Source organism: Gavialis gangeticus, unplaced genomic scaffold (assembly GCF_001723915.1).
Source record: "Gavialis gangeticus isolate Ggan-Ray unplaced genomic scaffold, GavGan_comp1, whole genome shotgun sequence".
NCBI classification, from domain to species: Eukaryota; Metazoa; Chordata; order Crocodylia; family Gavialidae; genus Gavialis; species Gavialis gangeticus.
Window position 1 is genome coordinate 208,966,010 of NW_017728992.1, and position 19,935 is coordinate 208,985,944.

Sequence of the window (19,935 nt, forward strand, 5' to 3'; positions counted from 1 at the left end):
CCCCCCCCATTTGTAACATCTGAAAAGAAGGGGATTCATTACAAGGCTGGGAATGGGAAGCCACAGCACTCAGAGCAGTCCTCACTGTAATCCCCTGGGGGACTGATTTTGCTTTCCAGAGCCAGGGTGGTGGGCTACATGTGGAAGGGGCCGGGCACAGCTACCTCCAAGTCCAGGACCAAGCAGCCAAGACAGAAGCGCGCCTCTACAGGCTCCTGTTTCTGTCAAGTGATCGCTCTGCAGGGTTCCAGAAACCAAAAGAAAGTGGCTATTGTGAGGCTGATGGGCAGCTCACATTTTAAAACCCACTTCCACTTCTTTAACTGAGTAGTCTCATTTCCATAACAGACTTAAGTCACTGTTTCACGGTGCTCAGCTTTGGCTTCTTTCTCCGAGCTCCTGAAGGGCACATTGTGCCCAAAAGCTTGTCTAACCACCTCTCAACTATATTCAGTTGGTCCAATAATAGGTATTGCCCCCAACCACTAGCTTCCTGGAAAAGGGGACGTTCCAGATTTTTAGGGACACAGTCACCAACAACGCCTGCTAATTATCTAAAGCAGTCTCATGAGAGATCAAGTGTTCTCTCTCTCTTTTGACTAGATGCCAAGAGAAAGCTGAATATGCAAAAACCCAAGGGCTGGTGAATTCAGCTTAGATAAGATGCTGAAACGGAAAGGTTTTGGTTCCCACAGCACCTTCCACTTGATCACAGCAGGCCCAATATTTTATGGCTGGCTTTCTGCAATGTTTAGGATGGCTAAACCTTAATGTTCAGTGAGTTTAACAGTCTTCATCTGAGCAGAGTCCAAGATAAACACGCTAGACAGCGCTGTTGTTTGCCTATTAAAATTCTGCAAGGCAGACATCCGGCAGATGCCCCAAGTACCGCATAGGCACCATCCTGCAAGCAAGTGAAACCACGGGAGGTCAGCCTGTTTGAGTCTGCAGAAATGCAGAACCCAGCCCATTAGCTGCACCACAGACTACTTAACTTCTGGCTCCTCCTAGTTTCAAAAATATATTCTGGTGCAAATGCTAAGGAGTTTAGGAGACATCTTGCTGGATAAAACACCCCCTCTGCTCACAATCCCAAGAACAGGGACAGTGTGGCAGCCCTTTGCTTGCAGCCTCTGGCTGCTGCAGCAGGGGAAAGCCAGGCAGGAAACCAGACTGCAAGAACAAACATGCAAAATTAAGATGGGAAATGAGATCCTAAACAGCTCTGTGCATCTCAAAACAAGAGACTCGCTTGGTATTACCCTGCGAAACACACAGGTAATCCAGGGATGTAACTGGGCCATCTCTGGTGTTGCACAACTGTCCATCTATGAACAGCTGTAACTGCACAGACATAGGTCATCCTAAAAGGTGGGGAGCAAAGGCAGCAGCTATGCTACAGGCACTCTGTGGCCAGACAGTATCCCAAGATAGCTCAATACTCCACCTAATTCATGAGCCACTGAGCGAAAGGGTGTAAGTATGGGAAAGGGCTGGGAGTTCTCCAAGTGTCTCAGAAAAAAGAGCAAGCAGCACCAGCTGGTGGAGAATGGAAACGCTACGGCTTAAAATCCACTGCAGCAGTTCTGACCCGAGTTTCTCCCCATGGTATGTTTGACCCAGCTGGACGGCACAAGTCCAGGACCCGGTGCTTGCTCCCCGAATATTGAGGAGCCTCCAAGCTCTGGGAACAGTCCAGGTTTGTGTAAGCTGTGCAGTGGAGAAGTGTAAGAACTAGGCCAGGCATTCACTCAAAGGAGGGCAGCTTAACCCAGCTGTATCCAATTCCAGGCCAATTCCCTGCCTACCTCGCTCATATTTCTGATTTGTCCAGTATCATAAAGGAGGCCCAAGGCAGAGCAGGGAATAGAGCAAAGGGCCTCAGTGTGCCAGTCCAGAGCCCGCCCTACAGAGAAGGGACTAGTGCAGGACTCTGTTCCAAGCTCGGTCAGGACGTACCCAACCTCACACAAGGTACTGCAGCCCTCTGTCAAATCTCTTGCACTGCTCAGGACTCCATGCAGATTAGCTGTCATGTGCCATTGCACACACACATTAAAAGGATGCAAGAGGAAAACACGTTAGTATCACACCAAGAGGCTGAAATGGATGGTTATGTGGCAGAGATGACCATGCAAAGCAGAATGAAAGGTATGTGCAAATGTTTCTGGCATCAACTTTTTCTTTCTTTAAATCGCCTTTCAGGAGATCTGCTCTATTAGCCACGAATCTTTGCAAGTTTTGCCTCAAAATGTTGATAGGCAGCAATGCCAAACTGCAGATCCATGAAACACAACCAGAGAGAGCTAAGAAGAGGGAAGAATTTTCTCTTTTTCTATCTGTCCTTAGCTACAGCAAGGATGACTCTAATTCCATGTATAAGTCCCACACTTTCAAGGGCGAAGGAGGAAGAATATATCAGATACCAAGAACAAAAACCCAAAGTAAATCTACAGATCACACATCATTGCTGCTCCTTACAGCAGCCATCCATTAATAAACCAGGTTTCCGAAGCTGGAGTGAAAGCAGGGACTCTGATATTTCAAACTAGTTTCTCTTCCCAAGTACCTGAGAGCAAAAAGTCCATAATTCACACTCCTTAGTCTGTGCCCTAGCAAAAAAATAAATAAATAAAAGGCTGCTAGCAGCTACTGATGCTCCTTAGGATACATCATGAACGCACAAGTGCTTTGCAGTACAAATGCCGCTGCCCTGCCTGTTCTAGAGCTCTTACAAACCAAGGTAAGGCGAGATCAATACCAGACCCCAAATAAGCGGGAGGAAGAGGTCATCAACACCACAAAGCTGGCTGGATAAGAGTTACATAGCTGGGAGGTTTGCTGTGTTATATGGAGCCTCTGGAGCAGCTGTGTGGTGAGATTACACAGAGTCTTCCTCTTGTCAGTGGCCATGTCACCATGTGCATTTATGCCAGCTTAAATTTACTGCACAGTAAATTACTGCGCAGTAAGTGGGAATAGCCCGGCATTAATGCTGTGTAAGGACTGACTTAGGACTAAAGCTAGCCCCAAGTTAGTCCACAACACAGAGTTACTGCACAATAAGGCATTTACATGTGCGTTACTGCACAGTAACTAATCGTGCATAAATTTGATACCTGCATCATGCTGGTATCAAGTTTACACTCAAGCTGGCATGAGTCTCCATATTTACTGTGCAGTACAGGCATGCACGTGTAGACACGTGCCCATACTGCGCAGTAACTTCAGTTACTGCACAGTAAACGTGCATGTGTAGACATGCCCGGTGAGTGCTCCAGTGCAATCTCTTTTTCCAAGTGTATTTTGTACCCCTTGCTGTCTTCCCTGCAAGACTCTCAGGTTCTAAGCCTGGGCTTTAGGAGTCCTCCCAGAGATTCCCACTGCCCAAGGTCTTCCTAACCAGAGTAGCTCTAAAGTCCCAAACACAGATTTCCACACAGAATATCAAACACAGGACCAACCAGAATCAGAAGAATCAACATCCTGAATATCAGGATATTCAACTGCCCTTCGAGCAGAGCTGCAAGTTCCACTTACCAGGGAAGGTTGGACTTGAGGTTGTGTGTCCAGCCCTATGACCAGCACGGGGTATGGAGGCAAGAGAGAGACAATTCAGGGTGCTTGAGAAGGGGAGTTTTATCTCCACCACAAAACCAGCCTCAATTCAACTTCTTATTCCTATCTGAAAGGCTCTCCAATCTTGTCCAGGCTGCTGAGTGAATTCTTCACAGCCCAGGACCTTTCAATCTAACATGGATGTTTGACTTGGGTCTCAACATTTGTATGGAAAACCTGAGCGCATTAAACATTTACTAGTTATTTGAGTCAGAACCCCCTCCCACTCCAGCCCTGCTAGCAACTGGAGTGTCCAACACGCATTACCAAAGAAGAGCCCAGCAGCAGCACTTCAGTCAATGGTAATACATTTTTCCCTGGGTACCCCCCTTCTTCATTAGGACTTCAAACCAATGTTAGCATCCTCTTTGTTCCTCTTTTTCCTAATTCCCACACCCACAACTTGCTTCCAGGACCAACTTAGAAAGCCAACACACTACCACATTTTCACTTCCTATTGTGCCTGCTGGCTTTACAAATGCCAGCTGAGTGCAGGGTGGCTCAGACAGGGTGCACAGGTGGGTCTTAAATCCTGGATCACTGAAGCCTGTGGCTGAAAGGGAAATTACAAAACAAAAAGACATGAGGTGGGGACCAAGAGAAAAGCAATTACACCCACCCCACTTGCTCAAGATACGTGGGCTATAATTAATCTGCTAAGAGACATAATTTTATGTTCTACATAAAATAGCCAGCTTCCTTCCACCAGAGGAATTACTATACTCAGAAAGCATATTGGCCTAGCAAGCCAGACACTTTTTCTAGTACCTCACAATGGTTGTACTAAATTTAATGCGCAGTAGCAAAAGCACATTAATGAATATGTAGACACACCCCGTGTGTAGCTGACACTTTCAGCCCTGCTTTCCAGATGAAACAGGCACACATGCTGCTCTGGGGACAGCCTTCATTTCCTATCCTCTCAAGACTACTCTTCCTTTCCCTGACAAGCCAGGTCCAGGATCTAAAAGTTTCCTTCTGAATAATCACGGTGCTTAAAGCTAGACAGCAGCCTTGCGACACATTGATTGTGCATATGCAGCAAAATGTCTCCAGGAGAAGGCAAGATTACCAAAGCCATTTTAATACGTGTTCAGAGTCAAAGCTAATAGCCATGCCAAGGTCCCCAGAAGCAGCAAAAGAAAGATGCCAATTTTCTTTGCACATACCCTAAACTGAAAGCAAACAGGAAAGAGGAGGTGGCAGCTCAGTGTACCCCAGGATACCATCATGCCCCAGCTGACAAAGTGCTATTGTCTCTGGGCTTGCCCTGCAGCTCTGTTCCAACACTAGGCCATTATTTGTTAGTTTAGGCTGGTAGGAAAACCGTTCCGCCCCAAGGAAAGTAAAGAAATGCAAAGCTGTTGAAGAAATCGCTGAAATTTGACCCTGATCCCTTTAGCTTTTGACTGTCAAGGCATTGTGGTATGGTGAGCAAAAGCAGCATGCATTTCTGGTTAATAAAGAAGTGTTCTTGGTAAGATGGAGCTGGGCTGGTGGTACACAGCACTGCACACCTCGTCTGTCTCCTTTCACTCAAAACAAGAAGCCACACAATCTATGGAGCTCTGAGATGCACCACAACTAAAAATGATTGCAGGTAGCCAGCTGGTGAGAGAGCTTGGGTACTCACTCCGGCCAGTGACTTCTGGATATTCTCCCTGGCTCTGGCAATGTCACGTAGGATCGTGCTGGCTCCGTTCTCCTGCAAACAGTGCAGAAAGAACCAAGATTCTTTTAAAAAATACGAGACATGATACATTGCTGAGGGCAGTTACAGAAAGGGGGGAAAAGGCTGAATTCTGTGCAACCATCAACCGAGTTTGAAAAGCCACCTGCGAGAAGCATTAGCTAAGAACCAAGACTATGGTCTTGCCGACTATGGACTGCAATGGCTGCAGCTTATTTTTGGGTCCTGTCAGACTATGGCTCCTGCCCAAAGTTTGGGCACCCGCCAGCTATTTGCTTCTCCCTAACATGACTGACAGGTTGGCTCAGCTGCCATTTGGAAAGGAGGCTGGGATTACAGTAGCACACCCTTACAGCTCTGGTCAGGCAAGCCATTTCTCTTAAATTTATCTGCGAATGCCATGCAAGCACAAGGTGTCAGACTGACAGGCCACGTGACAGAAGTCTTCTAGTTCTGCCCAGGCAGTGACAGAACAGACTTTCCCCAGCTTAGATGCTGAGTCTGCTCCTATGCTGGAAATTCAGCTGCATCCAACCAACGGGACTCTGTGAGGCCACCAACAAGGGCACCAATTATTACATGCAGTGAGTTTTACACTGTGGACCTCTTCCCACTGGAAGCAAACAAAGACCCCCAAACTCGTTTCATGCAGGACACCGATAATCTTGTGTCAGCACAGGCAAGGAAGAGATCTGCACACTTCCAGACTCAAGACAAATGTTACCAATTTGCAGATACTTTTCCTTCTGGGGAAGAGTGCTGTAAAGCACTCAGGTTTTCTGCCAGACAGCTGGATTTCATGTCACTTCTTGCAGGCAGAATCTCACCTCCCCTAAAAGTTCCCCCATGAACCATGTAATAATTTGACCTTTCCGACCCTGCCACAGGTGACAGAGGTTTGTCCTTTACCCACAGCCTCAGGGCTCTGCACATCTATTGTAGGAACATCGACTCTAAACAAATGCTGCAGAGAGCAGGTGCTACCACTATGCCAGTGAAGCCAGCAGAAAGGCAGCAGAACATGCCTGGAAGCTACTATTAAAGCAATAAGTTTTGTTTATACGCCTTACCCCGCTAGTTGCAAAACAGCCATTTAACATTTCAAGCAGCTTTCCACATAATTAAATCCATATGCAGTTAACAGTCCTTTGTGTTTTAAGAAGGGGTCACTGCCTTGCTGCCATCTACACACTGATCTAATTGAGAGAGCAGATTGCACAGGAAGGGAAGCGAGAGCTCCGCGGGCTACTTCATGCTGGGACTAGTGTTTGATTCCCACACTCCTGCCCCCGTGCTCATCACTGCTGTTTGTCAGAGGACCGTCTCACCCTGGGGTCTGCTGGAAAGGGAACGTAGTTTGGTGTCCCTGGTGCTCTACCATTCCTGTGCTGCCTGGGGCCACCTGATTTCCAGCCCTGCCTTGCAAACAGAAGGCTGGTTATTCCTGAGCCTTGACAGATGAGGCAGCCAGGTAAGTGTCATTATGAAAATTACAAGTTTCGCTCACGTATGCCAATTCCTGGCCTAGCATCCCATGGCACCACATGCCTGATCTCTGATTTTCAAGCTGGAATGTAAATTGTCTACTATGAACACACAGATCCCACTTGGTGCCTATAACATATCCGAGGAGTGGAAGAGGCAATGGGTTGTAAGCCGTTAACTCCCCACTTCTGCTCCCTATACTCACTCCCTGGATAAGGGCATGCTTCCTTCAGATGTACCACAGGTCACCAAGTTTTGAACCCAAGGATTCATAAACTGCACGTTCTATTAACGCAGGAGGGTCCCTCTAGCAATTTTTTGCCATCCACAGAACAAGAGGGAACATGGAGGCTGCCTGGGAGAGTCCAAGAGGAAAATCCCTTCCAAAATCATTGCTGCCTGGCCTTTATACACACATACAGCTACGAAGGGTCATTCTTCACAGGCTAATCTGTGCTAGAATACCTTGGACTCCACCACCCTGCAAAAATAACTCCCTCACTGTCTCACCTGCTGGCATGAAGAGCTGGCAACCGGTCCGTTAATCTGCTCGTAGTATCTCCGCTCAGCATCGTCATACTTGTACTTATCAAACCAGATCTTCTCGTGCATGAGGAAGTTGGCTGCCATGTCTCTGAGGAGAGAGATCGGACAAAATGAAGACGTGGGAATACGGGAAGGCAGCGGTTAGTATCGAGTTAGTCGAGAATGGCCCTAGTTCCCCGCTCCCTACAGGGCAATACATTTCTGCACAGCCACTTCCCCTCTGGTGAAAAGCTTTAAGCGAATGGGATCCTATTAGGAAAGCAGGACAATCTAATCACCTTCCCATCTGCTTGATCTGACCTGCATTTAGTAACAGCATGAAGTGGAGACTGGACATGTTAGTCTGCCTTTTCCTCCCATGAAAACAGCAGCCTCACCAGGATCGCACTAGACACAAGTCAGGCAACACAAGTATTTAAACTGTGTTATTTGCCATAGCTCCCTCAGCCCATGATCAGAGACCACTGGCCTAAGACACCTGTCAAGACTTGGGCAAAGTGAAGGCAGGAGACTAATCACAACTTGTGCTGCAGACAATACCAAGGACAGATAACAATACTGCATCCCTTCTCTATGGCGTTCAAGCCATGTTACCACTGTTTAGTCCAAATGCATTATGGGGAGCAAGTCTACCACCTAACTCTTCAGCATACTCCCATCAACCCATTTCAGCCCTGCCTGCTTGCGAACCAGAACCATGCTGGCTCCAACTGTGCTGACACCCTCCCATGGGCAATGCAAGCCCAGTTCTGGGCAGGACCTTGCTGAGCACGATACAGAGCCACACAGCCCCATCCTGTCCAGTAACCCCACAACAGGACCCCCCACGACCCTAACAAAGGGGATGCCAGCTAAAAGCCTCCTTCCAAATCAGAAAGACAACACAGTCAGCTATCTATGCAATGACCCTACGGCCATTTAGAAATTAAGTTTATGCTGCTAGGGAAAGCTTCCCCACAGCACTTTTCAAGCCACTTACACTCCCAACTCAGCTGGTTCCCAGAGGGGTAGCACGGATGCCTTAACATGGCTTTGAAAAGAGGCTAATCCACTATTTTGCACATGGAAACAATAAATTTGGGGGCGAAAGGATTCATTTGCAATGACACCGTTAAACCGCTTTCAAAGGCTGTTTCATATGCTGGTGGAGGATACTGGGCCCACTGCAGGTGGACTGCAAGAGGGCAGATCAGTTGAAGGCAGGAAGAAAAAAGGATTCACAGGAGCGTCTCATCTCAGTGAAGTGACAGACAGCATCTGGCTGTATCAACAGGAAGGCAACAACTAAGGAACCGCAGCCAATGCAAGGGGCATTGATTCTATTCTAAAGCTGTTAGGTTTTTTGGCAGGCTGTACAATCCTCTGCTCAAAAACTCCAGGCGACTGACTTGTGCTTTGCACCGTACCGCTGTACAAACATCTGTCCCAACACCCGCCCACTCGGAAAAAGCGGAGGCAATCTAAAGAGACTGCTACCATATTCTATCATCCCTTTCCAACATTCGCGTTGCCTCTGGAAAGCTCCTCTGAAATACTGTCCAGATTCACATACCTTCAGGAACCACACACAGTCCTAGCTGTGCACAGGATACTGCATCGGACATTGCACCTTTTGTACTGACACAAAGACTTTATTTCATGGGGAAGAGATGCACCTTTTTTTTGTTTCATCCAGCCCAAAGGAAACTATTCAAACAGCAAGACTCCTCAGGATCAGATTTCCCTTCCAAGAGATCTATGCTCTGAATAATTTATCACCGCTAAGCTGACTCCTACCTGAAAGCTACAAAGCAAAGTCTATGTATTGGCCCCTGGATGAGCGCGCGGAACAGCTCCAAGTCAGAGAGCAAGATGGCCCAGGAAATTAAAGAGTTTCAGGTTAAACAAGAAACTCACAATTATGTAAAATTAAGTAGAGAATGGGGTGGGAAGCTGAAATCATGTTCTGCACTCGTCTAAAACAAAGGACTTTTAAATATTTCCAGCTTTTAAATAGAAGTCAACTCCAGATTTCTCTCGCCAACCACTGGGGTTGGGTTCCTAAAAGCAAAACCATAGTTGGCAAGACAAAAGGCGTATGGGAAAAATGGCAGGTGGTGAGCCGATGCGCAGCCATGGAAAACCGTGGCAACTCAGTTGTATACTGCGGTAGCCAAAACGGTATCTGGAATATTAAGCGTCGATACTTAAAACCGTGGCTGGCAAGGGAAACCTGTATTATAATTAGACCCTGTCCAGGACTAATTGCCTTCATTTTTACATGCCTTTCCCTTCCCTGACCCTGTATTTATTTGCACAGCAGACTCCTTTTGATCTCCATGTTGAACAGCATACCAGCTTTCAGATAAAATGATTCAACTGCTGGGCAAAGCCAGCTTCCCCCACAGCCGTGCAGAGGGATTGCCTGCTACCTCCCGCGTAAAGCATCGAGTCTAAGATTCGATGCTCCTTGACAGACCAAACACATGTAGAGCCACTGAAACGTAACCATCTCTTGGATGGAGGTCAGCAAGAAATGTCCAAGACACCCAAGGCCAGGTCCTCCCCTTGTGAAGGGGGCTGTGATACTTTTAGGAGTCAAGCAAAGGCAAAGGTGGGCCTTCCCTCGCTATCCCCAAGAACAGCTATACAGCAAACTGCCTAAAACTCAGTTTAGCAACCCAAGAAAGATAAAGGGCTGCATCTCCACTGTTCAGCTTGCAGAGCAAGGTGGAATTGGGCAAGTGGATGGGGGCCAGTGCATGGGACCTAGGGCCAAGCACTCCTAACCCAATAATTTGTCCCCAGCTGACTTCCTGCCCCTGAGGCAGGGGGCTGGACTTGATGACCTTCTGAGGTCCCTTCCAGCCCTAATGTCTATGAAATCTATGAATTTTACTAAAAAAAAAAAAGATGATTTTATCATATACCCCCTTGACTTCCAGCTCTCCGAAACCTCAATCAAGGTGGCTAACATCTCGGAGCCCATCTATCAAAGGCTAGCACCTACCTAGCTTCCACAGGCACTGATCACGAAGCTGAATTACTTCACAAAGGAATCATCTCCCTCAGTCCCCCTGCCTGAAAAGCACGGCCTGTCTAGGTTAAGGGGGACCTTTGACCCCACCCCCCAATCTCCTTTCTATAGTGCTGCAGATGTGTCTGGCCCTACAGATACAGAGGATGCCTGCTTTCTCTATCTGCACATGCTTTCCATCCTGGGCCCAGCAGTTCTGAGTTGGAAATGTTACCCCAAAATAAGCTTTTCCTACTTAATTTCTGTTGCGGGCGCGCTTGAGGCACTGGGTGCAGGTTGAGATGGTTTGGGTAGCGTGCAATCATGGACCCACGCTTCCTCCTCTTTGCTCGCCATTCTCAAGGCCTCGGACGCGTAGTATCGTGCCTCAGCGCTGTCGTAGGTGGGCTTATTAAGCCGCAAAGACTCATTGTCCTCATGCAGCAGGAACCAGGTTGGGGAAGGTTGTTTGGCATCTCTAGGAAGGGAAGAGTTGGCGGCGATCTCCACGTGTTTGACCCCTGCTCGTTTCCCAATGCTGCGGCTTTTCTTATCCTTCCGGCTCCGCTTCAAGGCCTCCGGGCGGCCCCGTTCCTGAGGCCTCACTTTTCCAGGAGGATGCCCATCAAACATGTTCTCATAGAAGCATTTCTCGGCAGCGTCATAAAGCGGTTTCTCCAGCCACACCTCCGACATCAAAGCCTGCAGGCTCGACATCAGCGGCTTCCCGTTTACGGGCTGGTGTCCAGGACTGGGTAAGTGGCCGACAAAAGAGGCAGCTGATGGAGCCACATCTGCAGGCAGGCCTGGCGTGGCAGGGGTAGGCAGGGCTGTAACGTAGCCTTCATCTGGCGTTTTCTGCCCCATGTTACTAGTGCCACTGTTCGATCGGAGGTCTAGGAAGTGTGGAGGAACAAAAGACTGAGACCTTTCAACAAACACTTTCTCGGCATCATCAAAGTCAAACTTGTTGATCCAGATATCCTGAATGATGTGATGACAAGCAATCAGGCTGCCGTGGGTGCAATGCAAGGCAGCCAGGTTTCTCCTGCCCATAGCAACTTCCTGGATAGCCTCTGCCCAGGGCACCAGCACGGACGGCTCAACAGCCAGCTCCATCCCTGAAGCCACCCGGCTGAAGTCATCTGCGAGTTTCTTTCTGTACGCATTTTCAGCACGATCAAAGAAAGGCTTCTCGAACCACACGCGATCGGCTAATAAACCCGTCAGCACAAAGTCTACTTTGGAGACAGAGCCCTTTGCTTTTGGCGAGCGCTTCCTTTTCTTTTGTTTCTTCCCATTTCTGGCTCTTTTCAGGTCTCCTTTCAAGTCGCTCTCTGCCAAATCTTCATGGCACACCCCGTTCACCGCTTCTACCTCCACCTCCACTTCCAGGCATCCTTCTGGGGCTGAGGCTGCCAGCGTTGCTTCTCGTTCGTAGTGCAGCCGCTCTGCTTCATCATACTTGTGCTTGTCCACCCAGACCTTTTCAGCTGGGTACGGGAGGTTCCTCGTCCTCATCTTCCGAAGAGCGGCAGCATTAAAAGACAAGCACAATCATGTAGTCGCAATGTAACTAAAGCCAACGACATGCACTAGATTTGAAGCCTGACGGTGATCTAAATAAGCCACCCCAAGATCAGGATTCATATACAGAGAAACAGTCCCCATAATATTTAATTTCCTTTTGTTTAAACATTTTTGTATGAAGGAACTGAGCTCTGTGTGCGCATATGTTTAATCCAAACGCAAAATGGACTGGATTTTCACTCCTCCCTCGCCTACCTTTTTAATCATCTCCTTCCAGGTTTATACCTGCCATTACTTACAGCTGTAGTAAGCCCTCAAGACGTAAAAGCCACGAGCCCTATGTGGTTCATAATTTAAAGCACAATTGTCAGATTATGACTAAACAATAGTTTTATTTTCAGAGTTTTACTGTCTAAGAAAGGCATCCAGGTTATAGTTGTATTGGTCTAGAGGCTAACGAACTGCTGGCAGAGGTGATATCTTTTATCAAATCAACTAGATGTTTGCAAAAAAATTATTTGCAAGCTTTCGGGCACAAGTACCCTCCTGTCTAGAAAAGATTTTTTTTCCCCAAATCGCCATCTGTTATGTGCCAACGTACAGACTAGATGCTCTTAAATGGGTATTTTTGGAAGGCTTAAAAGACCTTAAAGCCACTGCTTCACGTAGGATACACCACGTATTGTGATCTGCTGCTGTGACACCAGAATTTTTAGAGCATGCAGAGATTATTTCCAAATCTGTACAAGGTTATCAGAGATGAAGCGGGTTTATGGGCCCTTTTATATTAAAAACATCTCTCTGTGAGAGATTTAACTGAAAAATCCACTTTCCCTCATAGCGTGCGAGGCCACTGATAGACTGGACTAAAGTTATTTATTAGGACAACAATTCACTGGCTTTTGGGATGCACATGGGAAGCTTAAATATTTTGAACCCAACTCTGACAATTACTGGATTTCAGTTTAAAACCAACTGCTTCTTAATAAAAAGGGACCAATGTTAACAATTTAAGGGGTTTTTTTGGTTAATGTATATTTTAGGGAAAACATCCTATACAAAGAAAGCAGAATATGGCATTTGTTCTGCATACACTGTCTTGTTATGGATATTTAGAGCACAAGACATGCTGAATTAAGTCAAATTTAGCTTTCAGGATACTTAAATTATTCAACATAATATGGGAAGAGTATCCTTAACACCAGAATGACAACGGTGCTCAGAAATCTAACTAGAGGTTCGGTACCAGGAGGACTGTGATCAAATGGGTAACAGCAAGCATGAGAAATGCATATAAATGCATTTTTAAGCCATGCAGCTGAATATCTGTTCTCCTTCTGCTTCCTGGCCAAGCCCAGTGTAAGACATGGCTGCTACCTCTGCCGTCAGGGATCAGTTCAGAAACATATAAAGCTGGACATTTTCCCCAGATTCAATTAAGTGCATATGATGGTACCAACAGCTGGTAAGATTCAGAATCCTGATCTCAGGAGTTGGCAGGCAAGTCAAGAGGTTTAAAACTACCTTCAAATTTAAATCCCTTTGCCATCTTGAACATACACAGAAGCTGTTACTTAATGGGGATAGTTTATAATGTAAGGTGTTTTAAATATTTATAACCTAAATAAGCTATTTTTAAAATACCACCACCATTTGTAAGGAAAAACAATAGTTTCTACTTAAAAGGCTCAAACTTATTCTTTTCATCAGCTGCTAAAGACAGCAAGTACATGTTGCCTGGCTGAAACAATGCAAAATTCCTTTTGTTCCTTATTTAAAAAAATCAAAATGAAAAATTTTCAAAGTCAGATTTTTAAAAATATATTTTCACTGTATATTCTGCCATAGAGGTATTAATGGGAACATTTCTTACTACAGATAGTTTGACTGAGCCAATGGTTTGAAGGTTACAGAGGATGACTCCAACTTGCTGCTTTCAAAGTCTCAGCATCCCATCTGAAGCAGACACGTGTCAAGCTGGTCGTACAGTATGATGATGAAACAGTCATTCTGTAGTTAAGCCTTCAGCTGTGGAAGCTGTCGTGGCTTCCTTGGCATTATGACCAAAAAATAGCCTATGACATCATGTTATAGGTCATAAACGTAGGCCATGGGCAAAGGGTCTGCAGTGATCAAGAGGCTGTTCATCCGTTATAAGACAAGAGGTAGGAACAACTATGCTGCACTCTCTCACTCTAATAAAAAGTCTCATTAAGGAAACCGCAGCCACCTCCTGCAGTCCTGGATTTCTGATTTGAATTTTATGCTCTTAAAATTTCTATTTTCCAAGAAAAATCCTAGAGTAATGACCTAGGAAAGCAAAGGTGGAGGGAGAGGGTGGTAGGGGACATTACACGACTGATGGTCAGATGCTTCCTTCCCATGTCACTAAACAGGGGTTGGGATCTGCTAGAGGAAGGAATATCCTGTATTTTGTTACTGGACAGCAGGTGGGGAAGGGGAAGAGGATGGTGCCGCTGGACACAACTGGGATTGATGCAGCAACAGAAGGACTTTTCACAGCTAGCGACTGCTTAAAGCAAATGTTTTTCAAAATAAGGCACAATTTGGTAAGGGGTGTTTGCTTTAATATGCTCATTACCTCTCTTTCATGACCCGTTTAAGTGTACAGAAAGCAAAGGCGCACAAAATAAGGCACCATTTCGTAAAGGGTTCTCTCTCTTTCATGACCATTTTTAGCGGGAAAATGCACAGAAAGTGCAAAATTCAAGAAGCAGGGGACTAGGAGTTAGAAAAGTTACGACTACAGCTGCTTTTACTGCCAGGGAGCCATACTGGGAGCCCTGAATATTGCATTTCAGCACGATGTCCTATATTAATCCAAACTTATTATGCACTGATTTAGGGGACTTTAAAGCCATATCAAGAACAAAAGAGGCTGAAGCATCCAGAATACCTTGCATTCAAACAGAAATGCAAAAATCTAGAACTCTTGGTTCAGAGATGGTCCCTTTTATTAGGCCAGCTAAGAAATTGCAAAAAATATTTTTTTTCTGCATCTTTCGGGCTTTTTTGCATTCAAAAAGTCATGCATGACTGTACTAGATGAATGCAAAGGAAGTAAATGCACCATCTGCATCTAAAATCGCCTTCTGGTTGCAGGGCTATGAGCCTGTCTTAATAAGCTACTTCAAAGAGGTGGGAAGGTGCGTTTCCTTTGAGGTAGCAAGAAGGCAGCCTGTCACAGCTCTTCAAATACTGCCAGCTAGCACACAGCTATAATACTTAGCTGGCACTCGCATGAGGAGGAAAAAATGCATCTGCAAGTCAGAGAAACTGAAGTAAACTTTTTCCTATTTTAATGTAATTAATGATTGTTTTCCCGAAATACCTCAAATAGACTTTGAGGCAACAAACCACCAGCTGCTGGGCTGCACGTATATGGAGTACCTCACATACCTAATAAATGTGGAGTATGTCACATACATAATAAATGTATTTTGGACACTAAAACTGCAGGGCTTTTTCTTGATTTCTATCCTGTCCTCTTATCAAGTCAGGTGATTGGCAAGTCCCCTCCCAAAACAACCCAAGTTAAAATTAACAGTGTCATAGGCAAGTAGCAAACTCCTATAAGCCTGGTGTTTTTTCTGTTTTCTACTGAAATAATGTCATCCCCATGTAAGCAATGCAACAACTTCCCTCGAAGAAAAAAGGAGCAGAAATGACAGGAAGAACAGGACATACTTACTTTTTCAGATCCTATGAGAGCAGTAAGAAAAAAAGAGAAAGTTAGGGAGAGCAAGAGCAATAAGAAAAAAAAAGAGAAAGTTAGGGAGAGCAAGAAAGTTTCTGTTTCTAGGGATGTAGCAACGAGTCAAAAAGCACAGCTGACTGAGTTGGTAAATCACTTGGATAACGCAAGAAACCGCTTCTAACCTGGGTCACAGTACAGCTGCGGCTACTTAGCTCCTCCAGGCTAGAACCAGGCACATTTATCAAGGATCAGCCAGATACCCAGTTGTATGTTTTCAAACGATCAGCCCTAACGACTCCCCGTTGGTTATGTTCCTGCTGTTTTTAAAACAGTGGCATGGTCAGAGATCTGTCATACTGGGATGAACAAGCTGTGATATGCCAACTGGGTATTTCACCAATTCACCCACAATTTTTAAGTGGTCTGTCAACCCCTGGAAAGCTCAGGAGCAACTTGCCCAAATTATAGTTTCATAGTTTCTTGGGTCGGAAGGGACCCAAGTCCCCTCTAGCCCCATCTAGTCTGACCCCCTGCCATGGCAGGAAAGAGTACTGGGGTCAAACGACCCCAACAAGGTGTACATCCAGCCTCCTCTTAAAGGCCCCCAGGGTAGGAGCCAGCACCACTTCTCTTGGAAGTTGGTTCCAGAAAGCCTGTAGTCAGCAATTGTTTGCAGCATCCTGATTAGCTTTTAAAGGCATTAACTACCACCTCAATCACTTGGTGCCAATGGTCTAAGCACCCATCTAAGGCGCCCCAACGGTCCCAGTGGCCTCGGGACTGATTTGACTTGATCACTCAGCAATGAGTTAACTCAAAAGACTCTAAAAACAAGCAGATATTTGTTAAAAGCCTTATGCAAAATAGCATCTGCAATGAAGCTTTGTGTTTTTTTTTTATATAGACAAAAGAAATTCCCATTTTCATGCCAAATGTTTTTAAAATCATATTGTTCCTCTGAAAGGCTATCACCCTTCCTGTAGGCCCACTAAAATCTCAAGGGTACGGCTTGAATCAACAGAACTCAAAAATCATTTTTAAGAAAATGTTTTAGCGAGGAAAAAAGAATCTTACAAATGGGCAAGATCTGCAACAGATGAAATGCTGTCTTCTGGGAGCAGATTACAACCCACCCAAAATAGCGCTGTGATCAACAGGCAACAACCACTCATCTCAATGATATAGTAAGCCTTACACCCAATTTTAAGGTTTTAAAAGCTGGATTTTCACATTACATGAGAACAAATTGACAGGACAAGGAGCAACGGGCTCCAGCTGAAGCAAGGGAAGTTTAGGTTGGATGTGGGGGAAAAAAACTCTCACAGGGAGGAACAGGTTACCCAGAGAGGTGTTGGATTCTCCATCCTCAGAGGTGTTTAAGATGTGGGTAGACAAAGCCTTAGCTGGGATGATGTAGCTGGGGCTGGTCCTGCTTTGAGCAGGGGGCTGGACTAGATGTGACCCCCTGAGGTCCCTTCCACCCTCATTTTCTATGATTCTAAGTTACACAAACACACAAATCAAGTGACTGCATAAGAGACCATCCTAACAAAAAAGGAATGTGTCTATATTGGGGAAAGAGGGTTTAAACTTGTTAAAATCCACCTTGTTTAAATAAAGCAGTTTGCATCTTAATGTGTATTTACCAGCAAAGGCACCCTAATGAGAAGACTACCTCTGAGCTGTCCAAGAACTTATTACAAAATTCCTACCTGTACTATTTCCCAATTCTGCCCATTACCTTGACGAGCCCTAAGGTTTATAAGTAAAAAAGAATGGACGACAGTTGATGAATAATGTCTACAAGGGAGTAAAACGAAAAGAGAGAGAGAGAGAGAGAGACTGAGCACATATAAAATATACTCCACACTCAAAAGCAAAGCAAGGTCAGTTTATCAACCTTATTGTCATCCTAAAATTGAACCAAGGTTATTCTGTCTTTATGCTTCTCATTCATCATAGTGCTTTATGACCAGAACAGCTGATGCTTTCATGTGCACAATACTTTTATTCAGGTGAAAGCTACTTCCGAACTTTAATTACATCTCACTGACACTCAAAAGTATTAAATATATTATCTAGAAGCAACCAAATCAAAGACACTAATACATAGCGACAGATAAAGTTGTGCCCAAAGTGTTTCTGCAATGTGTGCGCGCAGACCAGAAAAAATGTAAAAAGGACTGGCCTTTGCATTAACCACGCCACTGAAAAACCTGGCTCATGACGTGCAACAGGCAGCAGTTTTTTTTTGGCACATGCAGGGTAGTGGTCATTTCCCAACACCTAAACACATCAGAAGAGCCAATAATATGAAATTACACTGGTCAGAATAACCAAAATATAGGAAATGCTAATAACCATTTAGAAACCCAAAGAACCATTATTAACTAACAATTTGGCCACCTGTCAGTTTTAATTTTGATTTTAGCTATCACCACTTCCAGTCTGGAAAATGAGAGAAAAACTCTTATGTTGGGTTTCAAATGCTAGAGGGAAACTCATAAAGAAAAAAAAATTAAGGCGATACAAGAAGTTGATATGGATGTTCTGTAAGGTTTGGACCTAAGCTACATGCCTGTTATTACTCCTTTAATTTTGGCGACTATGCAAGAAGTTATCAAAATACACGCAAAAAAAAATACATTGGGTCATGACAATAGTTGAGTTCATCTTCTGGTCTAAGAAAAGCTGCACTTAGAAACAGCCCAAGTCTTGAAAACTCTGCCCCCCACAACTTGCTTATTTTCCGCAGCCCTTATCATTTCTGAAGGGCCGCATTAGCTGGTTTCAAAAGACCGCAATCTTTTGCAGTGCAAAGTTAAAGATGTTCACAGGTCCTCCCTCCGCTGGCAACTAAACAGAAGGCACGTCGAAGAGATGCTACCTGAGACTTCACATGACAACTGTAGGTCTGGTGCTAGCAAGAAACAGATCTTCAACAAGAGGAGTCTCACTCTGTGTGCTCTATAATATCACTCTGCGGCTCCCCCAACCTTCATGTCACTACTGGGACTGCTCATCTGTTTGTGCTGCTTGGCACCATTCACGGAGTTAAAGCCAACGAGGAATTATATATAGCACTTATGTCATATCACACATTGCATCCATCCCAACAGAACAGTCATCCCAACACGAGAAAGGGAAATAAGTGTCAGCTGCTAGTAACAAGAAAGAACAGAAAAACCCCAAGTCTTTGCACCTATTTACCACTAGAAACAAACATCCAACACAGACGAAATGCAGCCTGCTCTGCTCTTCCTGTCCTCCACAACAGCTGGCCAAATGGGATATGTCCTGAAAGACACCTCAATACTACATGGAAGTGAGCACCTTCCCTATTGTCCCAGCGCCTCCTCCCCTTCCAGTCCCAAAGCTGGTCGCTATCTTGTGCACATAGGCAAGCATGACTTTAGCAAGACATGATGCCATGGATGGGATACCCAAAAAAGTATGTGCAGTAGTTTCCTTTCCAAGACAGCAAGGAGAGTCTATCCCTTCTGCTGTCTCAAGACGCAAATGAGTAGGACTCAGCCCACAAGATGACAGCCACCACCGCCTAAAACCTTGGGATTTTTTGTCCAGGCAACATATTAAAGATACTCAGCCGAAGAAAGTCTTGGCCAGCGGTAAAGAACGGCTCAGTTAGAGTCTCCGGTCAAGTGCTGCAGAGAATTAGCTATGGGACAGGACAAGAAATAAGTCACCTAGGCAAAAAAAAAAAAAGAAAAAGAGATACCGACTACTATCAGAGACAGAGAGTGCAGCAAGCCAGTGGAGGGAGAAAAGCAAACCTGTTAAAAACAAAGAGGACGAATGCCAAGGCAGGCGTTAGAGGAACACAGCAGTGACAAATCCAACTGGATGGCACAAATCAGCTCCCACATTCAGGTCAGTGTAGGATGGGACAAATCCTGCTCGGCACAATCATAAATGAAAACAGCTTTTTGTAGAGGAAGCGCTACAGAGGAGAGAGAAACCGAGGGACACGCTACTCATCAGCCCACACGTACCCAGGCCTGGCCTGGCATTGTGTTTAGTGACCGGGGGGAGGGGGGGGGTTGTAACGCCTGTACCTGTGCCCACGTCTGGATATGCAAGGCCCCTGCACACGTGACACGCAACAAACAGGTTAATCATGCGACTGATTTAAAGCAGCCACACGTGCAAAGGAAGATGAGCCAGGGGTGCCAAGTAACTAGCCCACAATTAACTGGTTAATTACCCAACGATCTTAGAACAGCTGCGTCTCTCCCCCCACATCTGTCCGTCTGCCCAGCCCCTCCCCCACATCCATCCGTCCACACCCCCCCACACCTGCCGGACTGCCCCGCCCCTTCCCCCCATCTGACA

General features: G+C 45.6%; 1 protein-coding gene across 3 annotated transcripts in view; it reads right to left on the bottom strand.

Moving 5' to 3' along the window:
- The window catches only part of EEF1D (eukaryotic translation elongation factor 1 delta), a 37,589-nt gene that overhangs the window by 12,453 nt on the left and 5,201 nt on the right, over positions 1-19,935 (bottom strand). For 2 of the 3 annotated variants that reach the window (XM_019528262.1, XM_019528260.1), the window contains 2 exons: positions 7,304-7,427; positions 5,252-5,323 (listed from right to left, as the gene is read on the bottom strand). In XM_019528262.1, coding sequence (XP_019383807.1) covers positions 5,252-5,323; positions 7,304-7,423 — 192 coding nt within the window. In that variant the 5' untranslated portion in view covers positions 7,424-7,427. Of the gene's footprint in view, positions 1-5,251; positions 5,324-7,303; positions 7,428-19,935 lie in introns of those variants that run through there. The other variant, XM_019528261.1, reaches the window with a different exon arrangement.